The sequence below is a fragment of the Amphibalanus amphitrite genome, unplaced genomic scaffold (genome assembly GCF_019059575.1).
Source record: "Amphibalanus amphitrite isolate SeventyFive unplaced genomic scaffold, NRLGWU_Aamphi_draft 001102F_arrow, whole genome shotgun sequence".
Taxonomy (NCBI): domain Eukaryota; kingdom Metazoa; phylum Arthropoda; class Thecostraca; order Balanomorpha; family Balanidae; genus Amphibalanus; species Amphibalanus amphitrite.
In genome coordinates this window covers 110081-129034 of record NW_024882596.1, presented here as the reverse complement: position 1 = coordinate 129034, position 18954 = coordinate 110081, and the positions used below count along the sequence as shown (strand labels likewise).

At 52.2% G+C, this 18954-nt stretch overlaps 2 protein-coding genes across 8 annotated transcripts; one reads left to right on the top strand and one right to left on the bottom strand.

Annotated features, from left to right (window-relative positions):
* Positions 1-272: 272 nt before the first annotated feature.
* On the top strand, positions 273-13349 carry LOC122370144 (endoplasmin homolog). The gene is made up of 12 exons (XM_043345488.1): positions 273-485; positions 2488-2583; positions 2829-2989; positions 3183-3299; positions 3836-4034; positions 4966-5095; positions 8986-9097; positions 9361-9897; positions 10121-10360; positions 10640-10876; positions 11193-11564; positions 12591-13349. Exons 1-12 carry the CDS (start codon positions 440-442, stop codon positions 12693-12695), a joined length of 2352 nt encoding a protein of 783 aa, XP_043201423.1. The 5' UTR covers positions 273-439; the 3' UTR covers positions 12696-13349.
* An 83-nt stretch (positions 13350-13432) lies between these two features.
* Positions 13433-18951, bottom strand: LOC122370145 (NEDD8-conjugating enzyme Ubc12-like). Of its 7 annotated transcripts, none has more exons than XM_043345495.1 (6): positions 18939-18951; positions 18359-18474; positions 16887-16981; positions 14954-15043; positions 14593-14709; positions 13433-14023 (listed from the first exon to the last, which is right to left on the bottom strand). In XM_043345495.1, exons 2-6 carry the CDS (start codon positions 18459-18461, stop codon positions 13883-13885), a joined length of 546 nt encoding a protein of 181 aa, XP_043201430.1. In that variant the 5' UTR covers positions 18462-18474; positions 18939-18951; the 3' UTR covers positions 13433-13882. The 7 variants fall into 7 exon arrangements, with proteins under 7 accessions (XP_043201430.1, XP_043201428.1, XP_043201425.1 ...); XM_043345493.1 differs by lacking the exon at positions 18939-18951 and adding an exon at positions 18881-18899; XM_043345490.1 differs by lacking the exon at positions 18939-18951 and adding an exon at positions 18822-18868.
* Positions 18952-18954: the final 3 nt, after the last annotated feature.

The window sequence follows — 18954 nt, the reverse complement described above, 5'->3', positions numbered from 1 at the left end:
ATCACTATCTCTATCCACTAGGAGGCATTTGAATGCCCTCGATGCCAAGGATGAAGGGGGGTGACAAAGTCTGAAGCACTCCTTTATGGACGCCCCCTGACCCAATTTTGACCTCCCGGACACTACCAAGGCCGTATAAGTTGACACTACCCAAATTCACTACCTCGCCGGAGAATATCCAAAGCCTTCTGGTACACGGCCGTGAATGTGATTGGCTAGTGTACTTTTCGTGGTTCATTGCTATTGGTTCACCTTTGTGCTGTCAACCAATCAGAAGCTTCCAACTCCCCCAGCTGAGCGCTAGCGACGCTTTTGTCCTCGACGTTTGTGACGCTCGCGCTGGAGCCGGTCCCTCAATTTCCTGTCGCCGGTGGTGGAAGTTGTACGCTAGTCGTCCTAGGTTTTTCAGATTTACGGTCTGAAATAAACCGAAGACAAAATGCATAAACTAACGGTTGTAATCTTTGCTCTTTGCATCGTGTCATGTAAGTATCTACCAGCTGCCTATTAGGGTGTGCTTGTAACTGTCATTTTTGATCAATTTTCATTTTTGATGGTTTTCAATGGTTTTCAAGACAATTATTGCATTTGTCATGCAGGCATTTTGCATTATATTTTGTTAATTGTCTGCATTTACTTTATATTGTATGGTGTAATGGTCGTTTTTTAATGTGACGAAGTTAAAGGGACCCTCCCACCTTCAAAAAAGTTAATGAATTGGCATGAAAGTGATGTCCCTTGGTTCAGAAAGAGCGAACACGAATATCTACCAAATTTCACCGAAAAATATTCACTGGTTTTCAAGATATTAGGCTTTTACTTTTGTTTACTTTTTGGGATCTCCCCTGTTACTAGCGACTTTATTTGGAAGCAATAATTTGGCAGCCTTAAAGTGCTGCAGACGTTGCGCGCAAAGCAGCGTATACCACCACGTGTTAACGATGGTTTTAGTCTAAGATTTAAAAATCGTTAGATCTCCGCTGACGTCACAAATTCTAAGGGGGCATTCCAATGCATTAGCCCCTTAGAATCCGAAAACTGCAAGTTTGAAATTCCATATCTTCGAATTAAAGCATTTTTCGATGTTGTGAGTGCCCAAACCGGTATTTGCAGGCCATGGCCACCAATTTGGCTATCTCAACTCAAAACTAATGTTAAGGTGGGAGGGTCCCTTTAACTAGACTTCTGCCACCTGTGGTGGATCAAAGAGACATGCGATGTCATTGATGATTGTGATGTTTTTTAATATGGGCATGAATGGGAAAAATCAGATAATTATTCTTTCAACTTTGACTCTTACTTGGTAGGCAGTGTCCAATTTGCTGGCGAATCTAGAGAAGTTGAAGTGGTTGAGACTGCGGGGACATATAAGTATTCATACAGCAGGTGTCTCCAAGGCGATGAATACCAGGTGGTGTCTTGGGAGAATGCTGACATCATAGTGTGAACTTATGAAATATCCCAAAACAATATAGTTAATTAAGAGATTTCCTCAGAAATATGGCATAATTCACATAACATCACAAAAGACGAACACATTGCAGGTATGCTAGTGACTACCTACGGCCTGGGTGTCTCGCATGCTGCCAACCATTTGTGAAAATTCACTAGGCTCTTCAGTTCTTGAGATGATTACACAAGTTTTGCTTATAAAAGTCCAATAAAAAATCTTACAGAACAAAACAACCCAACCTCACCCTTCCTGCTAACATACAACATACAAACCTACAGCCTACAAACCTAAAACCTACAACCTACCACTGCAGCACATCCTACAGTAAAATTTGTGTAAATATCTCCAGAGCTGGAGTCAAGCAACTTTACAAACGGGTGGCAGCATGTGACACGCCTGGTATATTATTACAGAGATGTCCCCCCTGCCTGCATCTGTCAGTGGTCATTTAACATAACAAGCACCTGCCTAGCAGATGCTCTTGCATTGTAATTCATTCCATTCAAAATAAAATAAGTTTTCAAAACTTTATTTCTTCAATTTTTGCTAAAACAAATTTCTTGGAAGTTTTTTTTTTAAATCAACAATAGGTACCAACTCCTTGTTGACATGTTAATTGGCTGTTATTTAAGTAGGTATTTCTGTTTGGAATTGTGGATGCTAGGTAAAATTGAAAATCTATGGCCTATGCCAACTAGTTATCCCTTCAATCTGACTGGGGCAATAATTTGATTCTTAGGTATTAAATCAAAGTGCTTTGGCTATGCATATTGTATAGGTACCTACCACATTTATCAGGGAGAAAATTTTCTTAGTTTGCTTTATTGCACATCAAAATTCTTCAACTGGAGTCATTGTGTAAAGCCACTGATTGGTGTACAATTTATTTCAAGAGATTAAGTGAATTTTTCAGCATCTGTTGTTACATTGTTTTATCTGTAGCTCACGCAGAAAGTAGGTACCTAGATAAGCTATTTGAGTGAGGAAGTGACTGTCATGTTATGTATCTTTGCTCACTGTTTTGTCCTTTACAGATATTTCTGTGCCCAAAGTCAGTGCAGAGGATGACATTGAGCCCAATCCCAAAGTTGATGAAGACCTTGGAGCCAGCAGGGAAGGCTCACGGACAGGTGAGCCATCCCAGGCATTTACTCGTTTTAGAGCATTTGGGTATTTCTTTAAGTCAAAACCATTGGTTAAAACTTAAAGACTGGCTACTTTGGGCAGCTCTATCTTCAATTTTGGCATACATCTTATTCTTCAATTTTAGAAACTTGTACCTACTTGTTCAAAATAATTTTTTATTGTCACCATTATTTATAGGTATTTGTATTCCAATTGATGGTCTCATTTGCTGACTTGTGTTCTCCCACAGATTCAGAGACTGTGGCCCGGGAGGAAGAGGCAATTAAATTAGATGGGTTGAGTGTTGCCCAGATGAAAGAACTGAAGGAGAAATCTGAGAAGCATGTGTTTCAAGCTGAGGTCAACAGAATGATGAAACTCATCATTAACTCTCTCTATAAGAATAAGGAGGTAAGTCATGAACAGAATGACCAAGCCAAGGCCTCAGGTGTTCTGCTTTTAAGACAGCACTGAAAGGCATGCTTATAAATATTTATCTGGTATAATCAAATTGTATTTTACAGCTGAATATCAGTTCAGAATATTTGAGGTTTAGCTGGTTGTGTTCGGAGCCCCCCGTAAACCTGGCTGATCCCACCGGCAGATTTTCCTGCGCGAGCTGATCTCCAACGCGTCTGACGCGCTGGACAAGATCCGCCTGCTGTCGCTGACTGACCGCAGCGCGCTGGACTCTACGCCCGAGATGACCATCAGGATCAAGGTGAGGGGCCGACGGGCGGGTGGCGACGGTCCGGACTCCGACGGCCCGCGTCCGGCCAGTCCGGACTCCGGCGGGCGGGGACGGGGGACGACGGTCCGGACTCCGACGGCCCGGGTCCAGCCAGTTCGGACTCCGACGGCGCGGGTCCGGCCAGTCCGGACTCCGACGGGCGGGTGGCGACGGTCCGGACTCCGGCGGCGCGGGTCCGGCCAGTCCGGGCTCCGGCGGCGCGGGTCCGGTCGTCTGTCTGATGGGTGATAGTGGACAAGTATCGGTCTATATTTCTTTGTTCCGACTTTCGAGTTCGAAGTAAGATCGCCGATGACTTCTGTTAGTCCGGGCGTCCCCCACCCCCCCCCCCCCCACCCGGCCAATCGAAGGAAGATGTTGAAGTTGTGATTAAAATAAGTACAGAATGGGCCATTGGCTCCTCAGCTGGGACACTCGTCGATATTCGATGCGAAAGTCCTATCGGCTGTCATCTGCTCGTCATTCAACAGCTACAAGTCTACATAGTTGTGTCCATTTCGTTCCAGGCCGACAAGGAGAACAAGATGCTGCACATTACCGACACGGGTATCGGTATGACCAAGGAGGACCTGATCAAGAACCTGGGCACGATCGCCAAGTCTGGCACCTCTGACTTCCTGGCCAAGATGGCGGAGACGGGCGACGTGCAGCAGCTGACCGACATGATCGGACAGTTCGGCGTCGGCTTCTACTCCTCCTTCCTCGGTTAGTCGACTGCTCATATGGATCGCTCGTTAAAGGGACCCTCCCACCTTCGAAAAAGTTAATGAATTGGGATGAAAGCGAGTCGCTCGGTTCAGAAAGAGCGAAAACGAATATCTACCAAATTTCACCGAAAAATATTCACCGGTTTTCAAGATATTAGACTTTTACTTTTGTTTACTTTTTGGGATCTCCGCTGTTCCTAGCGACTTTATTTGGAAGCAATAGTTTGGCAGCTAAAAGTGCGGCACTTGTTGCGCGCAAAGCAGCATATACCACCACGTGCTACCAAACGTTTTACCCCGCGTTCGATGTCTCTCGGACGGCGAAGATTCTATGCCGTCCGGCCAATCACGTTCCATAACCACAGCCGAGCCTCCGCTGACCTTGAAGGGGATTGGCCGGACGACGTAGAATCTTCGTCGTCCGAGAGACATCGAACGCGGGGTTAGTCAAACATTTAAAAATCGTTAGATCTGCGCTGACGTCACACATTCAGAGGGGTATTCAAAAGCATTAGCCCCTCTGAATCAAAACGCTGCAATTTTGAAATTCAATATTTCCGATTTAAGACATTTCTCGATGTTGTGAGTGCCGAAACCGGTAATTGTGAGCCAGGGACCCCATTTTGGCTATCTCAACTCAAATCTAATGTTAAGGTGGGAGGGTCCCTTTAAATCGCTTGCTAGATTTTTCGGTTATTGGACGCGGAATTGAGCCTCGCGGCTATGCGCCCTAACCCGACAGCATTCTCATTAAATACGCTTGCTTACATTTGGTCCTTCCTCAAAATGGTCGATAGCTGAGCTTGCCTACATCGTAATGAAATTGTGCTAAGTGTTGTTACCGTGTACCCAGCTGCCTTTGAACTATGGACTAAAAAAAAATCTCACTGCGAAATCGTCAACTACAATATAGATATTTTGCGTTTCAGTTTCCGACAACGTGATCGTCACGTCCAAGAACAACGCCGACAAGCAGTACATCTGGGAGTCTGACTCGTCCAGCTTCAGCATCGTGGAGGACCCGCGCGAGGACACGCTGCCGCGCGGCACCACCGTCAGGTACAGTATGCCACCTGGCGCCACTCGGCAATCCGGGATGTGACTCGTGCTGTTTATCATTTATTCCAATGGTGTCTGCTATTGCGTTAATTATTACGAGCGAGCGAGCGCAGCGAGCGAAGCGAGTCTTTTCAATATAACGGAAAAATCTCAGTATGAGCGGCCCGGCCCGGCCTGTAACGCTTTTGAGAGGCTTATATCTCAGCAACCGCTGGACCGATTGGCCTGCGGTCTTTTTTGCTGGGCAGCCCCATCCCTTCTACCCCGTAATTGACTACTTTTGATACATCTCAGTGACCGTCGTGGCACGTGCCACGTGAAAAAGTCAAGGGTTTTCCAGCTGTTTTGCAAAAGTAGTGATTTTGAGAGGCTCATGTTTAGTTGTCGTTTATCGGTTCGAAGTGAAAGAGCTTATGAATATCAACGCGATTTATTTTAGACCGGTGCGAACGGGCCGAGAGATCGAAAAGTAAACAAGTATGGCGAGCGCCAGCCCACGTCTCGTGCGCCAGTCACGCCGCTTGGCGCGCACGGTCAGCTGGCGCCGGCAGGGGCGCTCACAGGCACCTGGCCCAGTGGGGTCGCAGAGGCGGTCCAAGTAGGGGGCCTCGGGGGGGCCTATACACAAACACAACATCTCCCCCTCGAGACAACAGTCGTGAAACCGCCAAAAACACAACACTGCACGACGTTGTCTCACTCCTCATACGAGGTCGCACCCCAACGAACGAACAGACGAGCGGGGCTGGCACACACGACTGCTGCGACCCATGGCGGCGGGCGCTTGTTCCGGCGTCCGCAGCGGGCGCGCCCGTTGTCGCCCGGGAGGTCACCGGTAGGCGGCGCTCCGGTGTCGGGTGGCGGCCACGGATCACAGCCAGCGGCGTCTCCGGCCATCCCCTGAACCGGGCCCACGAGCGGCGCCAGACACGCGTCATCCTCAGCGCAGTCGGTCTGTCCCATGTCCGCCTGCGGCGGCGACACGGCGTCACTGACGACCTCTTCTCTGTCCCTGCTTTGCGTCGGCGGGCCTCCCACCAGCGGCGGCGAGGCTCCGTAGGCGTCATCAGTCTCACCGGGTACGGTGGGCTGTGTCACGGAACAGTCGGTTTGGCCCGTGTCCGTCGGCGGCGGACACACGGCGGGGCCGGCAGCTGCACCTCGGCCCGTGCTCAGCGTTTGTAGGCCTCCCGCCGGCGGCGGCGAGGCCCCGTGGGTGTCGGCTGGCCCGCTAGACTGCCCTGCGGTGGACTCAATCTGGCCGGTGTCCGCCGGCGGCGACGACACGGCGGGGCCGGCCGCTGCACCTTGGCCCGTGCTCGGCGTTGGGATGCCCCCCACCGGCGGCGGCGAGGCTCCGTAGGCTTCAGCGGCTCCGGCCGGGCCTGCGGGCTGCACCGCAGTGGCCCCGGGCTGGCCCGTGTCCGCCGGCGGCGGCAACACGGCGTCACCAGCGGTTTTGTTTCCGTTGCCGGTCCGCGTTTGTAGACCTCCCGCCGGCGGCGGCGAGGCTCTGTACGCTCCAGTAGCTCCGTCCGGCTCCGTAGACAGCGCCGCGGTACGCCCGACTCGGCCCGTGTCCGCCGGCGGCTGTGACACGGCGTTGTCGGCGGTTCCGTGTCCGTAGCCGGTCCGCGTAGGAAGGCTTCCCGTCGGCGACGGCGAAGCTCCATGGGCGCCAGCCGGCTCTGTAGACTGCGCCGCGGTACACCCAGCTCGGTCCGTGTCCGCCTGCGGCGGTGACACGGCGTTATCAGGGACTGTCTCTCGGTCCGTGGTCTGCGCCGGCCAGCCTCCCGCCGGCGGCGGGCAGGCTCCGCGCGCGCCAGCCGGCTCGGTGGGCTGCGCCGCGGTACGGCCGGCTCCTCGGCCCGTGTCTGCCGGCGGCAACGACACGGCGGCGCCGGTGGCAGCCGATGGGCCTCCCGCCGGCGGCGGCGAGGCTCGGTACACTCGGTCCGTGCTCCAAGTTGGGATGCCTCCGGCCGGCGGCGGTGAGGCTCCGTAGGATGCGGTAGCTCCGACCGGCTCAGTCGGCTGCGCTGCAGTACTGCCGGTGCGGCCCGTGTCCGCCTGCGGCGATGACACGGCGTTGTCAGGGGCTGCCTCGCCGTCCATGGTCTGCGCTGGCCAGACTCCCGCCGGCGGCGGGCAGGCTCCGTGGACGTCAGCAGCGTCACTCAGCTCGGCTGGCTGAAGCGCAGTGTGCCCGGCTTCGCCCGTGTCCGCCGGCGGCGGCAACACGGCGGTGCCGGCGGCTACCGTTACTGGCGCCACCACCGGTGAGTCGCGTACTCTCGTCACTGCAGATGTCGCCACTGGACGATCGGCCGTGGTGCTGGCCCTCCGGCGGCACACCACCTCAAAATGTCCTGGTTCGCCACACGCACGACAGATGGCGCCAGCGGCGCGACAATCGTCTCCGCCGGCGTGCTGGCGATGGCCACAGGTAGGGCAACGCTCAAGAAACTGATGATCTGTGGCGGTAGCTTGGGCGGTAGCGGAATGGGCGACACTCGGCCGCCTGCACCTCTTGTAGGCCGGCAGGCGCGCCGCGGAATGTCCCTCGTTGCCGCGGAGGTCTGGGCACGTGACACGGGCACCATCGCTCGCCCGACAAACGTTCACGGCGTATTTGAGCGTCAGCTCAAAGTCCTCCAGCCTGCGGCTCACCGCTCCTAAATCACTGTCGTGAACAGTGCACTCGGCACGGTCGTTGCACGTCGATGCCGACTTCGGTTGCGCGGGCGGGGTCGCCGACACCGGCAGGCAGACAGTCCGGCGGGCGGCGGCAGCTGGTCCAACGGATCCATCAGCGCCTCGCTCAGCCCCCGACTCTGACACTCCGGTCGTCGCGTCCGTCCCCGCGGAGGGCTCCCTGGTTAGCAGCCTCTCCAAGCGCTCCAGGCGCTTGTCGGCGTCGGCGGCTCTCTTCACTTGCCTCTCCAGCAGTGCCGTCAGTTCTTGAATGATAGTCATCGCGGTATGCTCAATCACGTAGTAATTCACAAAACCGACCGCGCCATGTTTAGTTGTCGTTTATCGGTTCGAAGTGAAAGAGCTTATGAATATCAACGCGATTTATTTTAGACCGGTGCGAACGGGCCGAGAGATCGAAAAGTAAACAAGTATGGCGAGCGCCAGCCCACGTCTCGTGCGCCAGTCACGCCGCTTGGCGCGCACGGTCAGCTGGCGCCGGCAGGGGCGCTCACAGGCACCTGGCCCAGTGGGGTCGCAGAGGCGGTCCAAGTAGGGGGCCTCGGGGGGGCCTATACACAAACACAACAGCTCATATCTCAGCAGCCGCTTGGGCGATTGACTTGCGGTAATTTTTATATGGTAGCTGCATCCTTTCTACCAAAAATAGGATACTCTCGATGCATGTGGGTCACCCCCAGTGCACGTGCAAAAATACAACAATAAGAGGTCAAATTTGTTCCCATTTTAATAACTCGGTAATTACTGGGGCGATTTCGCTGAAACTTGGCATACAGGTAGGCACCCACCAGGCAATGCATTCCGATCGCTTCCAGATCTCAGGAACGGCTGGGCCGATTGCGTTCAAATTTGGTACACCGCTAGCGACCGGTTAGAAGGGTGCTTTGCGCAAGCCCGTTGGAAGTACCCTCTCGCCCTTCTGCACGTGCAGGGCTCACTATCTCGCTCGCTCGTTCTTCGCCCAAAAGGCGTTTTACTGGTAATATCCTGGCAGCTGAATATATCCAGTGCTGATATTCCTATGTCTTCTATGACGATCGATTAAATCCAATTCTTTTCGAATATTACCAACTTGCGTCAATGCATGCTGTACGTTTACCGTGTAGTCTTTTGATGGGCCTTCTCAGCCCTTCTCAGCTGTAGGTATTATTAATTAAATGTTGTTTCTGCAGCCTGGTGCTGAAGGATGAGGCGCAGGACTTCCTGGAGCTGGACACGCTCAAGAAGATCATCAAGAAGTACTCTCAGTTCATCAACTTCGACCTCTACCTGTGGGAGAGCAAGGTGGGGCGATCAACGATGGCGAATATAGCTTCATTGAAAGTTTGGATCTCTGCATCTCTAGCTCAGCCACATGTGGCCCTACCTACTGACATTTTCATAGATTGTGTAGTGTGTACTTGTGTTTGTGATTTTCACTCAATAGGATCTAGATTCTAGATGCTCCTACTTGTGCTGTGGAAATGATTCTCGTCTGTACATATGATGAGCTGGGGACGCCGCGAGTCTCTTTCTGTTAGTGAGCTGATGATGACGTGTCTCCCCAGACTGAGGAGGTGGAGGAGCCGCTCGAGGAGGACGAGGAGAAGCCCGAGAAATCCTCAGAGGACGGCGAGGTCGAGGTCGAGGAGGACAAGGACGACAAGCCCAAGACTAAGAAGGTCTCCAAGACCACCTGGGACTGGGTGAAGCAGAACGACGCCAAGCCCATCTGGACCAAGAAGCCGGCCGACGTGGAGGAAGCCGAATACGAGGAGTTCTACAAGGCGCTCACCAAGGACTCCAAGGGCCCGCTGGCCAAGACGCACTTCATCGCCGAGGGAGAGGTGACCTTCAAGTCGCTGCTGTACGTGCCGCGCGTGGCGCCCTCGGACATGCTGCGCAACTACGGCACCAAAACTGAGAACATCCGGCTGTACGTGCGCCGCGTCTTCATCACCGACGACTTCAAGGACATGATCCCCAGCTACCTGAGCTTCGTGCGCGGCATCGTCGACTCTGACGACCTGCCCCTGAACGTCAGCAGGGAGGACCTGCAGCAGCACAAGCTGCTCAAGGTCATCAAAAAGAAACTGGTCCGCAAGGTGAGCACACCGGGGTATTTGTCAACTGGACTGTCTAAAGGAGGAAACAATTTAGGTATTATTCCTTCGTGCATTTTGTGAGCACGGTGAGTGTGATTTAATGCAACTTTCAAAATCATTAAGTTTCTTTTTTATTCCGAAGTTTCTTGTAACTTCTTGACATGAGTCATAGCTTTTCATCATGACTCGCAGCTCACTAACGGTCTGTCCGCGCCGCTGGCAGGTGATTGACATGCTGAAGAAGCTGAGTGACGAGGACTACGAGCAGTTCTGGAAGGAGTACAGCACCAGCATCAAGCTGGGCGTGTTCGAGGACGCCTCCAACCGCAGCCGGCTGGCCAAGTTGCTGCGCTTCTACTCGTCCAACGACGAGGAGGAACAGACCTCGCTGGCCGACTACGTCAAGCGCATGAAGGACGGACAGGAGCACATCTACTTCGTGGCCGGCGCCAACCGCAAGGAGGTGCGTTATCTGCGCGACGGTTAACTCCGGGGTTTTGACTGGCTGATTGAAGGTGCTATCGTGAACTTATTTTTAGTTTATAACAGAATAATCGGCGTTGGTCAATAACTCGGTAGCAGCTTTTAAAAAAAGTTATGGTCGCTGTTTCCTTACCGGTGAACACCTGCCTCAGTTGCTGTCTATTGAGTCCATAGTAAGTGAACTCAATATTTCTCCCTTTCTCCGGCCTTTTCGCTGTGCCTCGCCCCGCCTCCGACTCTCTCGCCGTTCCGTCGGCAGTGCGAGACGTTCCCGTTCGCCGAGCGTCTGCTGAAGAAGGGCTACGAGGTGCTGTACCTGACTGAGCCGATCGACGAGTACGCCATCTCGTCGCTGCCCGAGTTCGAGGGCAAGAAGTTCCAGAACACGGCCAAGGAGGGCCTGACGCTGAAGGAGGACAAGGACACGATGGAGGAGCTGCAGAAGACCTACGAGCCGCTCACCAAGTGGCTCGGAGAGGACGTGCTCAGTGACGAGGTGAGCGTGCCGTACCGAGCCGGCCGGCGGCATCCATCGTACTGGCACATAGAGAACATATTTCACTATTTGATCGGCTCTTTGGCAGACTGTGATGCCCAAATCATTTTGGAAATTTACTGTGAGTGCCGATTGTCTGTGCACCCCAAACAGAATATGCTAGATGCTGCAGTGGCCACTGGTCGATAATAGCTGCAGCGTGACTTGCAGTTGCTTCTGTCCTCATACATCAATGTTTGTCTCCAGCTCTGTTGACCCGTTTTGTTCAGCCACTGCGCCCCCGCCGTGCTCTGACCAGCGTCCCCGTCCGTTCCAGGTGGGCAAGGTGGCGGTGAGCAACCGTCTGACGTCGACGCCGTGCGCCCTGGTGGCCTCCCAGTTCGGCTGGACGGGCAACATGGAGCGCATCGTCACCTCTCAGACGCACACCAAGGCCGACGATCCGAGCCGCGCCTACTACCAGAACCAGCGCAAGACGCTCGAGATCAACCCGCGCCACCCGCTCATCAAGGAGATGCTCCGACTGGTGGAGGAGGGCAGTGCCGACGAGACGACCCGAGACATGGCCCGCATGCTCTACCGCACGTCCGTGCTCCGCTCCGGCTTCCAGCTCAAGGACACGGTCGACTTTGCCGCCAGCATCGAGACCATGATGCGCAAGACGCTCGGCGTGCCGCTCGATGAACAGGTGAGTGATCGAGAGGCGTAATTGAAACGATTAGATGGAGGGCATGATAGTGAAGCGGTGGGAGGTCACGATAGCTAGCCGGGCGGAGGGGCCGGAAGGCGGGGACGGTGGGAGGCCGTGGTGATGGCCGTGGAAGCAGATTCGCGCGAAATTGAAGATTCTTAATCGCCGTTTGGCTGACAATCTGCCTGATCGTTAGCTGAAAAAAAGTTTCTATTATCGGCTCACTTACTTCAGCGGCGTCCAGTCGACATGCCGGTCGCGTTCTGGTGCGCTGTTGCTTAGGATCCCCGGTGACAGTGCTGAAGCAGGGTGTTGTATCTTGAGACACTCTCTTAAACCGGGTGCAGTATATTTTACTTTAGCAACAACACCATACCGACGGCTGGCTCAGCGGTGACCGACCGACTCCCCCCGACCGACCGGCCAGCACGACGCGGCCCTGACCGTCCGATGCGATCACGTGACTGACCGATCAACGGTCAGCCAATCACAAAGCGAGACGCCAGACAGCCAGACACCAGACTGCGAGACGCCAGACCAAACTGGGCGGGTACCCGCGCACTGGGGATGGGTAACCGCTCCGGAATGTTCCCAGCACACAACACAGGGTATATTGAATGAATGGCTGACGTACCCTCCGTCCCCTTCCTCCCTCAGCCGGAGGAGCCGGCCGCCCTGTGGTACCTAACCCTTAGTGACTCTGACGGTACCCTCCCTTTCCCTGTAGTACCTAATACCTACTCCTAGTGACCCTCTGTCTGACGGTACCCTCCCTCCCTCCCTCCCTCCCCCAGCCGGAGGAGGAGCCGGCCGCCCTGTGATACCCCTAGTGGCAGAGTCCCTCTGACATGCTCTCTCTCCCTCACTCAGCCGGAGGAGTAGCCGGCCGCCCTGTGGTACCCTAGTGAGCCTTTATCTGACGGTACCCTCCCTCTCCCTCCCCCAGCCGGAGGAGCCGGTCGCCCTGTGGTACCTAACCCTTAGTGACTCTGTCTGACGGTACCCGCCCTCTCCCTCCCCCAGCCCGAGGAAGAGCCGGCCGCGGCCGCCGCCGAGGAGCCCGAGGAGGTCTCTGCCGACGACGACGCGGCCTCCGACCCGTCCAAGGAGGAGCACGACGAGCTCTAGAGCCGCTCCGACGCCGACAGACACTCGGCAAACAGACTCAACCAATGTGATATAGTGCGCGCGGGGCGCACCGGCCGCGACCGTGTGGTGTGGCAGGGCAGAGCGACCCGCCGACTGACAGACAATCTGAACGGAGCACCGGACAGCCCGGCACAATGACAGACGGCTACCAGTGTGAACTCTCCGTACGGACCAGTGCAAATGGGGCTCCGGCCGGCGGGCGGAAATTGGGCGGCGGTGTGCTCCAGTCAGTCACCTCAGTTTGGGACGGGGCAGGGCGGCCAGGGGTCTTCCGGGGCGGTCTCTGCTAGACGTGCTGAATGTGTGAATGTGGGCGGGCAGTTCGCTTCGGGCCACCAATGATGTTCTATCCTCGATAAAATTGACCTATGAGGTGATGTTGAGCATTATTATACCCGGTTTGTTTAGTTGTTTATTCCTGTTATCATCGGTTCGTCTCCCCGCCCGGGCTTAGACGCTCGACAGTCACACTTGTCTTGGAGGCTTTATCTGTTACAACGTTGTTGGCATGTTAGTATGTTTGAATATGTTCAGCGTATGACCGTGGCATTGACAAATTGCACATTTTCATTGTTTGCATTCCGTGACGTTTCGTTTCATTTTTGGGAACAATACAGTGTTGCGCAATGACAACTGTTCCTCCTCTTAATAGATTAGTGAAGAGCGAGCCCAGCAAGTCCCCAGAAAGAACAATGCATAGCGTATGAATATCTACAGAGAATGTACAGTTCTGTATTATTTACATCTTACGAGTGGATTTATCGACAATCCCAAGGCCAAGCCCAGAGTCACATTAGTGAATACCCGAGGCCAGTCGCCTCTATCGACATGAAATCATACGGGAGGCGAACAGCCATTATAAAATCGCGCTCGGAGCGCGACATCAAGCCAGCAGCACACTCCGCCCTCGGGCGCGCCGTCAGAGAATCGTCCTGGCGCGATCCGCGCGCACGATCACGCCCGTGACGCGGCACACGGCGCCGCCGTCACGTCACGTCACGTCACGTCACACGCCGTCTCTGCGCTGGCAGCTCACTGCACCGGCGGCGCACGGCGGCCTCTCAATATCACCGGGCACTGACCGCGCGTCGGGCGCCTGGCGCCGGCAGCGCCCCTGGTGGCCAGCTCGGCAGTCTGTATCACGTCGCCAGCGTCGCGTCGGTCGCCTACTTGGCACAGCGTTCGAAGTAGACGGTGCCGACGTACCCGCCGCGTAACGACTTGTTGACGTTCTGCTCGAACTGGCGCCGGTTATGCTGCAGCACTTCGGCCGCCTCCTTGTTGAGCGGGTCCTCCGGGTTGGGCTCCTGTGTACGGACACAGAGCGGCGGTCAGAATTATGGGACACGGGTCCTCCGGGTTGGGCTCCTGTGGTACGGTACGGACACAGCGGCGGTCAGAGTAAGACACGGGTCCTCTGGGACAGCGAGCAGCGGTCAGAATAGGACACGGGTTTTCTGGATCCTGCAGAATATGTCACGTTAGTGCCAGTAGGATTTATCGACACAACTGCTGAGGTCGGTCAGATCTATCGACAAGGCAGCGCAATCCCAATCCCAGCCCGGTCAGATCGACAATGCGATTTTCACAACTTCTCTTCACAACTAACAGCAAGCCTAGCAATAGAGGAACAAAGCCACTATGAAGCGTTTTAACGCGACAGCACAAAAATACTGATGTAAAACCATTTGCATGAATTCACTGAAGCCAAACCATGTTCAGCGTTCCGCATTGTTCACAGGCTCGTCTACTTGTCTACGGACTCTACCATCTGAATGTCAGCACAGCCTAGCAGCGGAGAAAATCAGCAGCGTCAATTATCTCAGTGTTGTACGATAAGCCGGGAGTTGTTTTTGGCCGACTAGCGAGGACCCACCAGAAAGAGGTACTGGAGGCCGTAGACTATGGAGTTGATGGTGAGCACCGGCTTCCAGTCTTCCCTGAGGATGTTGAGGCACACGTTGCCCTCCAGATCGATGTTAGGGTGATACACCTGAAACAGAGAACCCGCACATTAAACAACAGTTTAGCCCCTACACCGAAAGACTCGGTGACCGCAAGCAGGCGCTTTTTGATCAACATGCGCGACTTTGCTCGGGCAGATTAATGACCTATGTGACGTGAAACCTGCTCACTGCTAATGATAACACACACTGATAAAAATGTACTTACATATTGACCACAGACCTGTCATGCCACTGGCACAGCTGGCGGGCGATTCCCCATTTGGAACTCACCATAGTGTCGCATTTCACCTTGGGCGGCTCATGGGGGTAGCTGGAGCCGACCTTGAAGCTGAACACGAACCGACCTCCTCGGTAGTACCCCTGGAACAGGTGGGGGGGGGGGGGGGATGAGCTGTGTGGAGCCCAGCACGCCCCGGGGGCCGGGTATCACCCCGCCCTGCACGGGGCCCGTCTCAGATAGGACGGGTCTGTGCACTGTGCAGCCCCGGACCACCGGCACCCGCGGCAGGACGACCGGCATCCGGTCAGGAAAGTCCGCACTATCAACAACGGCAACAGTAGCATCCAGGGCCCGATGGAAACAACCACATCCCGCCGGGGCGCGCATGATGTCATGGACCGGGGATAGAAGCCATCGCAAGGACAATGCGTCAATATCAATGAAAACTTATGTTTAACAGTCATGCTCCATGACGATACTGAGAGCTCTTAGGTAGGTATACACTATACATGTTCAACCGATAGTTGACGCTATTGCTGCTATTGATCTCATCTACGCTCAAAGTTAATAAAGGGTATGTCAACTATTCAGAAGACCATTAGTGGTCAGAAAAATGGCAAAATATGTCTCATTTTCCAATCGCTTTAGTAGCGAAATGTGTTAGATGTCCTTGCATATGCATTGTCCTTGTCTCACCACACATTCAACATAAATGCATAACCTTGCGTCCAATATGAACCGGGCATACCGAATGCTGTAAATAAAACGGCTAGCGCCATACCTTTGAGGACCACTGAAAGTAAAATTCACGAATCGCAATAACTTGACTGTCAATGTTCAAGAAATGACCCCGGCGGTTTCGCTGCCGTTCGTTGAGGTCATAGTTAGCGTCCGACAGGGACTAACCCGTCACTGTAACCATTATCGGTAGCATCCGACCAGAACTAAGTTGTTATCGATACCGGTATATTTAGCATTCAACAGGAGCAAAGTCCGTCACAACCAGCGTTCCACACTACCGCACCATTGTACAGCCCACCGCTAAAGTAATGTGTGGTTTTTGCCAATCTCAATGGATGGTTTTGGCTGACGATTTTTAGCTGTGGAGTGATCGAAAAGAAAACTTCAAAAGATAAACTTGTAGCTGCAAGGGTGACGATTCATGTAAGCTACATCTTATTGTAGTCTGGGTAATCGTTCCTAAGCATCAGAAGCAGAACACACCCATGACTGAAACGGCACATTACTTCTGCTGTGGACTGTACGTACCTAGTTAGGATCCGACAGGGACTAAGCCCGCCTCCATTAGGTACCGTTACATTAACATCCCACAGGGGGAACCGTTAGAGCTATCGTCATTGCTAGCAGCCAGCAGAGACCTGATTTATCGCTCTTATACCTAGCCTATCGTCGTTATTTCTGGTTTATCGTCGTTACACCTAAATTATCGCCGTGATATCTAGTTTATCATCGTTACACCCATTTTATCATCACTTCCCTAGTTTATCGTCGTTATATCTGGGTTATAGTCGTTACACCTGGTTAATCCACGTTAAACCTGGGTTATCGTCGTTACACCTGATTTTTCATCGTTTCACCTGGCTTATCGTCCTTATAACTGGGTTACCGTCGTTAGGCCTGGTTTATCGTCGTTAGACCTGGTTTATCGTCGTTACATCTGGTTTATCGTCGTTAGACCTGGTTTGTCGTCGTTACATCTGGTTTCTCGTCGTTACGTCTGGTTTATCGTCGCGTCGTTACATCTGGTTTATCGTCGCGTCGTTACATCTGGTTTATCGTCGTTATATCTGGTTTATCGTCATTATATCTGGTTTATCGTCGTTACATCTGGTTTATCGTCGTTACATGTGGTTTATCGTCGTTACATGTGGTTTATCGTCGTTACATCTGATTTATCGTCGTTACATCTGGTTTATCGTCGTTACATCTGGTTTCTCGACGATCGTCGCTTCCGACACTCACCTCATCCGGGCAGATGATCAGCTTGAAGTTCAACAGATCGTCAGGGTCAGGGAACTCGGTCTGACACGTCTTCGGCAGGTTCAGCTCATTGATGTCTGAAAGAAACACAGACAGTTGCTTAAACGTGCAATTCAGTGGACGGGCTAGTTTCGCTGACATTTCCTTTTTTCTATTCTTCCTTTCCTTTCTTCTTCTCCAATTCCTTGTCATGTCAGAGAAAGAAATGAGACTCAATTTCACCAAAATGATTGATTCAAGACTTCCGTTTCATTTTAAGTCCCTAGCTTTGAAGTGCTCATTGAATTAGTGTGTCCATGCACCAAAGCTCCGAGTAATTCAGGGATGATGGGTCTGTCCCGACACTTCACTACCCAGACCGTGTCCTCTGCGGGGTCTAGTGAATAAAACATCCATCCCTCGATGTCCGGCATGGAATTCTCGGTCGGAGAGTAGCACCTTAACGCTGACATTCTGAAGTGCTTCGTTTCTTCCTTCTGGCCACAAACATCAGAATGCCTTTGAAATGTCTAATGTCTCCACTTATAGTTCTCTATCAACATTCAGCTATCTCAACCACATTTTTGATGCTGCGATTGTGAGTGCTAAAGGAGAAATGGATGCAGAGGTCATATAATGGTTGTAGCTGTCACAGTGTTGAGTGATGGATTAGCCAGGGTGTATCTAGACAGCAGGAAACCAGATGGTCACACCTGCCATGCGCGCTCCAGATAGGTGGTAGATACTTCGCTATTGCATCACCAGAGTGATTGTGGTGTGTTTTTCAGTGATGATAGGTCAAGGATCAAGTCTTCCCATTTTATCATACCTTTGGAATGGTCAAGAAAAGCAAAGAACCAATGAATTGCACATGGCTGGTAAAATGCATGGTAGGTATCATGGAGACCTGCGAAGTGCTTGTTTTTTAACCTTCAGCAGAAAGTAGATAAAATACTAAGGTCCCTTTCTTCTAGACAGGAAGCTCTCTCAAATCTTAAGGCCAAACATTAAATACCTACATAACCATTTCCCAGCATGCTGATCCACTCCTGAGGATTATTAAGCAGTTGCATGCATGCAGTGACCTTCACCTTCTTCTGAAACCTTGCTGTGCTCTGCTCAGCTGCTCCCTATGGGTGCAGCACTTAATCAGTTGGTTGCAACTAATGACTTCTTTGGACAGCGGCAAAGCAAAGTAGGATATCTTGAACTGCTGAAGGGCAATTAAAGATGAATTCATGCTGCATTTATTACGTGAAAACACTTCACTTCAGCTAACTGGTTTAAGACTTTACTCACCTATCCGATAGCCAATGGAAAATAGCTTGAAATTTTACAGAGCAAATTGCTTTTAAATTCAACACTGATATGGGCTTGACTGATGCGTTAAAACTGATACGGATAAACATTTCAGCCTTTGAAAAGATGTACCCACTCAATAAGCAATAATCTTTCACCTTTTGTTTTCCCTTTACCTTTAGTAATTCGGAGCTGGGCAGCAGAGACTCGCTTTGATGTTGACGGCGACTGGCCGCTCTCATCCTTCTTCTGTTGCTTGAGAGAGAACAGCTTGATCATTGTGCCAGTGATGCTAAAATGAAAAGGGTGATGCAATAACCTATGCGTGAAATAACAAAAGAACACAGACACAACTCCGATGGGAAACAGACTTTCGCCCCCCAAAATAAATATCGCCCCAGCGCGGACCCTCACAAAACTAATCGGGGGGAAAGCCAGTGACCCCTCGCAACTGTGTAATAAGCGGATTTATGATAATACAAAAGGCATAACGGGCATAACCTTGGGCATAACCATTGAACGCGTATAGTTTGCTTCAAGGAAGAGTACGTTGTCAGCTGATAGAAATAATTTGCGCACAAAATGTCGGAAAACGGTATTAAAAGGTATATTTCAGTCCACTTTGAGGCCTTGGTTTACTCTTTGACATCTTATTTAATTATTTTTCAGCTTAAATATTTTCATCAAAATTTTCAAACTTTAAGAAAAAGAAATATAGAATAGCGAATGAAAGCAAAATAAATAAGAACAGCTGACCAACAAATATATCGTC

Coding starts and splice junctions, on each gene's coding strand:
- LOC122370144 (XM_043345488.1), top strand. CDS start 440: ATGCATAAACTAACGGTTGTAATCTTTGCTCTTTGCATCGTGTCAT. Junction 2,990..3,182: donor CTCTCTATAAGAATAAGGAG/GTAAGTCATGAA, acceptor TCCCACCGGCAG/ATTTTCCTGCGCGAGCTGAT. Junction 10,361..10,639: donor CCGGCGCCAACCGCAAGGAG/GTGCGTTATCTG, acceptor TTCCGTCGGCAG/TGCGAGACGTTCCCGTTCGC.
- LOC122370145 (XM_043345495.1), bottom strand. CDS start 18,461: ATGATCAAGCTGTTCTCTCTCAAGCAACAGAAGAAGGATGAGAGCGGC. Junction 14,710..14,953: donor AGGTGAAATGCGACACTATG/GTGAGTTCCAAA, acceptor TCTCTGTTTCAG/GTGTATCACCCTAACATCGA. Junction 14,024..14,592: donor GCCTCCAGTACCTCTTTCTG/GTGGGTCCTCGC, acceptor GTCCGTACACAG/GAGCCCAACCCGGAGGACCC.